The 10,679-nt window shown below is 33.6% G+C and overlaps 1 protein-coding gene across 1 annotated transcript in view; it reads right to left on the reverse strand.

Annotated features, from left to right (window-relative positions):
• SPI1 (Spi-1 proto-oncogene) overlaps window positions 1–10,433 on the reverse strand; it is a 31,343-nt gene extending 20,910 nt beyond the window's left edge. Inside the window, exon 1 of the mRNA XM_070931241.1 lies at window positions 10,391–10,433. Coding sequence (XP_070787342.1) covers window positions 10,391–10,417 — 27 coding nt within the window. The 5' untranslated portion in view covers window positions 10,418–10,433. The remainder of the gene's footprint in view (window positions 1–10,390) is intronic.
• Window positions 10,434–10,679: the final 246 nt, after the last annotated feature.

Here is a 10,679-nt window from a genome sequence, read left to right on the forward strand (position 1 = left end):
CAGAACTTCTGGAGGCAAGTTGTTTTCTCTTTGAACAACATCATGTAAACAGAGAAAACAAAGCAGTAGCTCAAGCTAATGTTATTGAAGTTCCATTTGCTGCTGGATTGGCAGAAAATGTGAAATTGCATATTCTAAATATTTGGATTCTTGGGAAATAATACTTCTGAAATTGTAAGTAGCTAATTCAGAGGTCAAGTATGTCGCAAGTCAGCCTGTCTAGCACATTCAGCAAATCCCTGGCTTTCAACAATGGCTCATATGAAGATATCATTTGAAAAAAAGGGGCAAAAATAGTTTGATAAGTATCTTGGGCAAAATAATAATACTATTCTTTGCATTGTTAAAATATTATAATTTATTAAATGACTACAAGAATAAGGATATTTGTTTCTTTCTCTCCAGTTTTTGTAGTTGTTCCCAGTTGGTAAATTCTGGTTTAAAATAAGGTAATAATAATAATACAATAAAGAAAAGTAGCACCATAATGATAAAAAGGGAACCACCTTCTAAAATGCATGTCACAAATTATTTAACTCCTATTGAAAAAACAGAACTTACTGTTTTACAAAATACTAGAAAGCAAAGGGCAACTTCTGGGTGTAAAGCGATCCACAAAATGGGGGCCACAACAACAAAGGCCCTGCCCACTCATGATTTTTTTTTTGCCAGATAGGTAGATTTGGTCTTTACAAAATGTAGTGCCTAAGAGGCTGCATTAAAGACCTTTGTAGGCACTAGTAGTAATAAAAAAGACAGTTTGTTTGATAAAGAGATACCCCATATTCTTCACCAAGTCCCAGGACATTAATACACAATAAAGCACTAATAATATCTTAAATGTATTTAATTTTAGCAGGTATATTTTTTTATTTTACTGTTACTTTTCATATTTTTATAACTTAAAACATTTTCATACGACCTTCAAATACTTGTTAGCCTATCGTACTTATTTGAAAATATGGCACGGGGCCTAACATAAGTATTTCATGTTTTATATGCTGTGTTCTCAGTACTGTACAAGAGGCAAAGATCCTAGAATAAACTCTTCAGTGAGCTTCTTGAAAGATAATTGGCTGATAGACAATTTTAATATATCCCTATTTATAAATATTTCCAATACATACCCTGATAGGCAAGAAGTGACATAATTCCCAGGAAGCATTACATTAAGACAACCAACCAACCAACAATATGTCTGCCACAGACTCCCAGAGACCTAGCTGACTACTGTTGGAGAACATTTAATTAACTGGATATTGGTCTGATCCAACAGAAGTTTTCTTACATACTTAAAATAACTGGAATTTTCCTTCCATAACAAATATAATAAGATCTTTAACAAAATAGCAGAATAACAGAGTTGGAAGGTTTTCTAGTCCAACCCCCTGCTAAGCAGGAAACCCTGTACCATTTCAGACAAATGGTTGTCCAATCTCTTCTTTAAAACCTCCGGTGTTGGAACAAGTGATCTGGAGACAAGTGATTAATTGTGCCAACTGTCAAGAAATTTCTCCTTAGTTCTAAGTTAGTTCTCTCCTTGATCAGTTTCCATCCATTGCTCCTTGTCCTGCCTTCAAGTACTTTGGAAAATAGGTTGACTCCCTCTTCTTTGTAGCAGCTTTCTTCTGGGAGGAATGATTTTCATTAGGCAGTTGTAAGGAAGAAAATGCTTGCGTTCTCCCTTCCTGTCCAGTAACTATCTGACCCATTTAACCGCTCCTGTTTGCATTTAAAGAATAATGCAACTGAAATGGAAAGCTTAGCTTGACCCATATCTCTTCATGGATTGTTTTTACCATAAGTAACGAAGTGCCATCTGCCATTCATAGTATGAAAGTGCATAGTGTTTGAAGAATATACTCTATCCAGAAGGTCTCCTGTTGTAATACCAATTTTGTTTCTGGGTCTCCTTTGTTATCTTTGTGATTTTACTTTCTTTTTTCTATTACAAAACAAATGTTTGTCAGTGTGGTTTTTGGCCTCAAATTGTTGCATCAACTTCCTGAACTGTTCCCCAGATTCTGCTCAGTTCTGATGCTCCTGCAATTCTGGTGTGAGGAGTCCACGTACCTTTCTCATATAAAAGAGGCTTTCTTGATAACAATAATTATCTATGACAGGCATTGCTGTTCATATGTTGTTTTAAAGTTTAACATTTTCCACCTTCTGGTTTTTTAAAAAGGATTTCTTATTGTTTCTCTTGCTGACATCTCGGATGAAGCAAGGAAAGTAGATCTACATTTTGGTTTTCTGAGCACATCTGAAAGTATATTATGGGCACTTTCACAAAATTGTTGCAGTGGAGAGACTGTGTATTCATAACACATCTATTTAATCAATAGCAAACTGATTAGGTTTTTCCTCACAATCTCTTCCAGCCCCTGAAGTTATTTCTCACCTTCCAAGTTATCTTTCTTTTATTCAGAGAAGTGAGCATTATTTCAAACAAAACAACCAGTTGCAGATCCCTGTCACTTTTAGTTAGTCTGCACATTTGGAAGTTGCCAAATCTGACAAATCCTGTTCTAATGAGACTTACGCAGAGCCTGGAAACACAGTGATGGTAAAAACAGATGTTTTGTTTTGCCATGACTATTTGCCAATTTTTTTTTAAATCAAAAAAATAAAATCCCATGAACAAAGATCCTGAGAGTAGTAGGAAAAGTTTTTGGGTTTCACTTTACCTATCTCTGAACTATGATGCAAAACTCAGTCTTGTATCAATCTTTTATCAAATCCTGCCTCTAAAGAATTAGTTCTAGTACCTACAGGTTGGATGTATTAAATCCTGCTTCTCTTGCTTGGTGCCTCCAGATGCACTGGAATTAGAGTTCTCAAAATTCCTAGTCAAATGAAAAAGCCAGTAAACTACAGCATATCTAGATGAGACTATGTTAGGAAAGGCTGCCCTAGAAAAATTACTAGAATAGAATACTTTATACTTTATTGGCCAAATGTGACTGGACACACAAGGAATTTGTCTCCGGTGCATAAGCTTTCAGTGTATATACAAACAACAAAGTATTATAATAAGTTACCAATAGGGGAAAAAAGTAGAAAAGATGAGAAGGATAATAGTAATACAGCCATACTACATGGATAAATATCCTTAGAGGTAAGACAGTACTATGGGAATTAAATGTTCAGCAGAGTGATGGCATGAGAGAAAAAACTGTCTTTGTGTCTAGTTCTTTTGGCATGAAATATCCTATAGCAACGTCCTGAGGGGAGGAGTTGAAGCAGTTTATATCCAGGATGTGAGGGGTCTGTAGGTATTTTCTCAGCCCTCTTTCTGATCTGTGTAGTATATAGGTCCTCAATGGAAGGTAGGCTGGTTGCAGTTGGTTTTTTCTGCAGTCTTAACTATCCTTTAAAGTCTTACCTGTCTTGTTTGATTGCTGTACCAAACCAGACAGTTATAGAAGAACAAACGTCAAACTCAATAATTCAACTGTGGAACTGTATCAACAGCTCCTGGGCAGTCTGAACTTTCTGAGTTGATGCAGGAAGAACATTCTTTGTTGTGCCTTTTTAAATGATGGTTCTAATGTTAGGTATCTCTTTCAAACCCTGGGAAATTGTAGAATCCAGAAACTACATCATTACAGTATGATTATAATATCTGTTTAATCCTTTATATGGAATTAACTGAATTAAACCTTTTCATCATGTACCTGATGAAAAGGTACAAACACTAGTGATGAAAAGCTGCTATTTTTAAACCAATATTCAAGAATTACTTAATAGATGAAAATTAGCACCAGAAATATATTTAAATGTTGATTTATATGTAGTAAATTCTCATTTACTACATATATCCATGGGTTTATTACAGGGTGCTGTTCAACCAATTTTCAAAGTCACTGCTAAGATAGGAAATTAACCACAAGAGATGATTTAAGACAAATATATATATATATATGATAAATGTAGTTCACATTATTTCAGAAATAAATCCCATTTTTATTATAATATAAATGTTCTCTAGCAGATGATTCAGAAATACCAACTAGACTCCCGTGATGTGCAGCTGAGGCTGGTTTAACGGACAGGCCTAACCTCATTTCCTTGGAAAGAATTACAAAATAACTGTATGATTTTAAGAAAGGGTTGGAAGATCATGTTAAATGTCCTTTCACAAGCCTACAGTATTTATCTCACCAAATTCTGAAGTGACGAGGTTTGTTTATTTTATTTGCAGTCTACCATTAGTTTTAAATATTCTTTCATTTTAGATCACTGTTTTTTTAATTTTATCAGCATGTCAAAAGGGTTTTTTTTTGGTTCAGTTCACATCTTCAAGGCAGATTCCCAACCTCCTGATTTAGCACTGATACACTAGAAACATTTCCTTTCCTTTTATAGGCACATCATCTTCTCGATGTTTCCCAAAACTACTATCATTCAATCAATCAATTTAAAATCACGGTGCTGCTGACGAAAAAGATGACCTCATGAAACCATATAGATCTCGTATGTCTATTAGCAAATCTATGGGAAAACCAACTACTTAATTAAAAATAGTTTCAATTAAAGATAATAAGACAGCAGGAGTAAAATCTAGAAAACTTCACCAGAGATTCAGTTTGTAATCACTAGGCATTATTGTGCAGACTCTTTTAGCCAGAGCAATCTCAAAGTATTTTTATATTTGAAGCAAGAAAACTAAATATTACACCCAAATATGTTAAAATATAATATTGTGCTAAATAATCGAGCTTTGACATGGTGAGTCCAGAGATAGTCTGAGGGAATGAAGAGATTTATGTCCTGGAAGAAAAAAATAGGTGGGCAGAGAAATATGTACAAAATATGCCTGAACATGGTAGATCTCACCCTACTTCCAAGAGACCATTGTCTGATCCACCAAGAGTTCCTTACCTCTCTGTTGCATAAAAATGGCTTTGGTATAATTGTGCAAACTGAACCATTTGTGGCTTATTAAATACAACTGGGTAAGCAAACCACAGTCTGTTCCTGTATCTCAATTTCAGGATGAATTATACTGGTTAAATTTCTTTGTGTTCTACAGTTATTAAAGAGAAGATAATGCTTTAGTGGGTAGGAATTACTCCCTTAATGTTTTAAGGAAATGCTCTAATGGGATGAGCAATTCTCTGGTCCACCCCCCTCCCAGATTTTGGAGCAGATCTGTTTTTGTGTAACTTTAAAAAAAAAAACTATGTTAAATCTACTTTATGGATCATCCTACGTATTTCCCACTTTAAAGTCACATGAAACATGGTTCTAATTTTAGGCAATTATGATCAGAAGTGGCAGATGAAAGTTGAAGACAACAAGTTGTCTTAGGGCTTCAGGGTAGCCATTCTGTATAAAGTATTAGGATAATAATGTTGACCATGAAAATGATGATGATGATAATAATTTGACAAACCTACTTTCATTTTGTACCTATACAAAACCTGTCAGAGCTATTTCTTGTAATCAAGCTGTGCTCTTAAAAATTATACTTATTATTAGACAAGATTTCTGTTATGAAATATCAGATTATGAAACATGGCAACACTAATGTAGCACAGAGTCTATGGAGACCACCACAGGACATTGTTCTTTATGCTAATATATCTCAATCATGACTATCTTTCAAAGTGACAATAAGCGGGACTTAATGGGAACTTGGAGGCATGGCTTGTCCCAAACCCTTTGAAATAGCTTCACACCTAAGACTTTGGCTTTTAATCTTCCAGAAGACTATGAATGCCTAGTTCTTTCTTGAAGAAAGGCTAGGAAGGGGTTGAGTCAGGGTCAACAGAATGGGTGGTTTTGGCATCTTGATGGGAAGGATACAATGTATGTTTTTATCAGTGGCAATGAGCTGCTCAGGAACATGGTATATATAGGTACCATATGTTCTATAAATAAATAAATACATACATACTGGTACAAAATACATACATACATACATCAGTGAGGAAGATCTTGTTTTTATAAAGAAGACTATATAACCTACCAACAGTATCACACAATGTATGATAAAGCAATTTTTCAATGTATCTTAGTTTAGACAGTTGGGATGTTTTATAAAATAATGAAATTTGATAAAATTAGCCTACGTGAATCTCCTAATCTGGGCTAAATACATTTATATTCAATTTACAAAATTAGTAAACTCATTCCAGTTAGTCTTAAACAGGTATGTCTGTTTAATATTATTCTAAAACTAAAGGTCCAACAGAATTATATTTCTCATAATATTTCAAAGCGACTAACTTCCAAACTCTTAATTTTAAAACCAATTGAGTCACAAATGTCAATAAAAAAATAAGAACATGTTATTACTAATCAGATTCATTGGGTAACCTAAGATGCGGTGTTATGAGAGTGAACTACAGCTGTCTATTAGCATTACACCATTCATAATTCTATAAACCCTTCTGCAGTTTAAGCATTTTTTTTTTTTTTGTAAACTGAGAAGCCACAATTTTTCCCTTTCGGTAATAACTTTCTACTTCAGAAAGAATATGCCAAAACAGAGGGGCTTCCTCCCTTTCTTCTTTATGCTGTTTTTAAAATGTAAAGGATGGAAACATGAGTTTCTGGTCATCTTGGTTAGTACAGAAGCAGCCATCCTTGAACACTATTATATTTGCATTTTTATAATAAGTGTATGTCTTCTCAGCAATGCTGTTCTAGGTTTCGCTGCATAAAGACTTGTTATCCATAGAATATTACATTTCCAGTATCAAGCTATGAACAATTTTTAGCATTACATTTTAGAATTACATGGATTGTCATTTCTACTTGTCATATAAACATAAAGTGTTGACTGGCATGTGCTTGAGTGTGCTGAATATCACTGAGAGCAGCCATTCACAAATAGCAACAAGTGTGAGTGGGTGAATGGAATAACATAATAATAATTATTATTATTAACAAAAATGATAGAAGAAGAAAAGCATGCATTGGTTGATTATGTAAAAGACAGCCAAGAACAAGCATTGTTGAAAGTTAAACACTGAAGCTTATTAAATGTACAGGAAACTACAAAAAAAGAATATTGAAATAATATAATAAAAACACGAACAGAATGCTGGTAAGGAAAAACATTACATGGTCAACTTCTACAAAAAATTGAGGGGAAAATGGATAAAAATAAAACCTTGCAATAGCTTGCAACTGGAACATTATGAAAAGAAACTGAAGATTTAAGGCTAAGCAAGAACAAGCTGTTCAAATTAATGCAATCAAGGCCCGAATTGGAAAAAAAAAAAATCATCGGAAGTGCAGATTGTACAAAGAAGCAGAAATTGCTGGGAACATATAGTTGAAAAATAGTAAAATAAAAATAAAAATGAGCACGTTAAAATATTGTGGAATTTCTGAATACAGACTGATAAAGCCTTGGCTCAATACACACCAGATATAACGGTGGTCGAAAAGAAGAAAGTTGGGATAAATGAGGTGGGCGTGCCAGGATAGCAGAACAGAAGATAAAGAATTAGAGAACATAAAGTATCAAGACCTGAAAATAAAAATTGAAAGATTATGGCATGAACAAGCTGTGGTGGTCCCAGTGGCTATCAGCATGGTGGGTGCAATACCAAAAAATCTTGGAGAACACTTAGAAAATCTGTGCATTGACAAAATTTCCATCTGCCAATTGCAAAAGACCACACTGCTTGGATGTGCACATATACGTACTATACCAATACATCCTAGGTTACTGGGAAGACCTCAATGTGTATGAAGGCCAACACCAGCTAAAGAACTGGCAGCTGTCACATCACATCGTTGTGGACAGATAATAATAATCTGTCTATCACAGGTCCTAATCAAACACTCGATAGGTGCATAAAAATACCCAGCACCAACTCGATAGGTGCATAAAAATACCCAGTCCAGCCTAAACATCTGGCTGACTATGCAATCAACCAGAATACTGTAAATATATCCGTTTCTTTTGTTGAGCTCTTTCTGACCAATAGTAATGATCGTCAATTGCAAAAAGCAGCCTTATTTGGAACAGCTTACATTCTGTAATGATTACCTTTAATATTATGAAGTAATAACATCTGCTTATCCCAGATCCTTGGGAAAAACTCAGTAGGTGGATAGAAGTGCCAAATCCAGTCTAAACATCTGGCTGATTATATTAATGAAAATATAATTTCTGTTTTTTTAAAAACTCTTTTTGGCTACATTTCTATAATGGGGGATGAAGTAACGAGGAGCTTGTAAACATTATAAGAAGTCTGAAGATTTCTACTTAAAAGTTTAAAAAGAAAGATACATTTTAAAAGATACTACTTAAAATCCATCTTGGCCACTGCTTCTTCCTCACAGCCTAAGCTACGCATATTTAGCAGAAAGTAAGTCCCAATTAATTCAATGCAATTTACCTTCCAGTTAGTATTTATCGAGTCATAATATTTAATAAAAAAGGTTTACATTTCTTCGAAATTGTGAAATAATCATTTATCTCCATATTACCTCAGATGTCATAGGTTTCAGGTCTAACTAGACTGGATATCGTGTATTTACTACATGTATAGTTTAAAACATGTAAGTCTAATACATATTGTTCCATTTGGATTTGATTTGATTTGAACAGATCAATTTTCCAAATCAAATAAAAATTTGGATTAGATCAAAATTGGATTAGATCTAAATTGCATAAACCTAAAGACATAGAAATGAATGCAATCCCGGTACTATGTAATCATGTATAAAACTGCAAGTAGATAGAGATTGGGAATGAAATAAGATTGTTCATTAGACAAATTCATCGGTCATATAAATTCCCATATTGCCATTGCTATTCTTTGGGACTAGCCTCTCAGTATATGTAACAACCTTATATATTGGAATGGTGGTTAATGTGAGCATGGTAACATCAATCCACATTTTGGTACAGGAAGGACTTGAATTTAATTAATATGAGGAGTTTGGATAGAAATAAATTACAATAGTAGACTAATTGATTTAGTGTATAATCTTCCTATTTGCTAAAACATCTGAGAATGTGTCAAAGACTGATGTTGTTATCTGTTTTAAAAGATGATATACAAAAAAGCCCTTAAATATTTCATATTTGTAAAAGATAATGAAAATCTTTTTTGCTAAATTCCATGCTATCATGCCATATTTACAAAACACACACATATACACTATTTAAGTTGTAAGAAAAGCCTCATGAATATAGTTTCAGTACTAGAACTACATACAAAAATATTCAAAAAGACAAGACCATTCAGACAAAAATATAGACAACATGAAGAATTATGCATGTGCACAATGTTTTCCGGGGTCTTAATATTCATGAAATATACTCATAGCTCAGCATATGATAATTATATATTAGGTATAAGCAGGAAGAATTTGCATAGCAAAATCAGTTACTATGTAAACTTACTAACTTATTAAAAATGAAGTCCCAAGTAAGGGGACTTACTCTGAAGTAAATGTCTTAAGACCTTAAACATAGGGAATGATAATTTACACTGACTTTTTAAAACAATAGCTTATATTGTTTTACTCACATCCTAAGTAATATCACTTCCAATTATAACTAAAATGCAAATTGAATACATGGTCTATACTCATTTACTCTGCTGCTTTTGGTCAACCATTCCATTATATATCAAACCATAAGATAAATCAAAGTTTATAGAATAATCTGAAAAAAAGATTGTATATACAATGAAAGATGATCCATGATTGAACTAGCTCTTAAGAAATTGTCTTTAGAAATGGGACAAATAGATTACAATCAGATGTAATTCTGTCTGATTGTTTCTCGGCTATATCAAGCATTTGTAGAATCTACCTCTTGCTTTTGACCAAATATACATCTTTCTCAACTAAATTTATATGTAGAACAGTCTTTGAAAACTATAAAGCTGCCATATTAATTGATTTATTAAATGGGATGAGATACCTTCAGAAAAGGAAGACTATTGCTACAGTATTCTAACATTTCATTTTTTAACAAACAAACAAAAATTATCCTGAATATTCCATTCAGGGGCAGGGAAATTATTTCTTTTTTATCTTAAATTGCTGAGACAACTGAGTTGGAAGATAAATGAGACAAATGAGTTGGAAGATAGACTGGCCATGTGTATCCGCTACCCTTCATGTTTCAGCCAGGTATTATGAATCCATAAATATGTATTTCAACCACAAAGCCAGATTTCCTAATAAACTCAACCAACTTACTAAAGTCTTAAAATAATAATAGTGCCTTATCAGTGAAAACAGACAGAGATAAAGAGTATGAGAGAGGAAATACTAACTTCCCATTCAATAGGCACCACCACAAAACCTTAAAGAATTATGAGTACCAGACATTCAGCAATCTTCAACAGCAAATCAATTCCGTTGGCAAAGGCAGAGAGGCAAAACCATAATTAATTCACATACTCACAGGGGAAATGAGGGAAAAGCCTTCCATTTTGCAAGCCTGTAACATTCAGCCAACTTCTTTGTTAACTAATGTTCTAATTTGAGTTATCCAGCTTTTTGAAAAGACATCAAACAAAAGGAAAAATAAAATAAAACGTGAAACAAAATTCCTGGGATTCCTTGAAGACCCTTTGCAGTGATTAAGGTTTTTATTATTGTTATTATTCTGGCCTTAATCACTTTTTATACTTTCTCTCAAGAATTCTAAGGTGAGGTCTTTCTTTAGATGTATTGTAAGTTCCTGATTTCCC

This window comes from Pituophis catenifer, unplaced genomic scaffold (assembly GCF_029215685.1).
Source record: "Pituophis catenifer annectens isolate HBS135680 unplaced genomic scaffold, rPitCat1.0.hap2 SCAF_1, whole genome shotgun sequence".
In the NCBI taxonomy this organism is placed as follows: Eukaryota; Metazoa; Chordata; class Lepidosauria; order Squamata; family Colubridae; genus Pituophis; species Pituophis catenifer.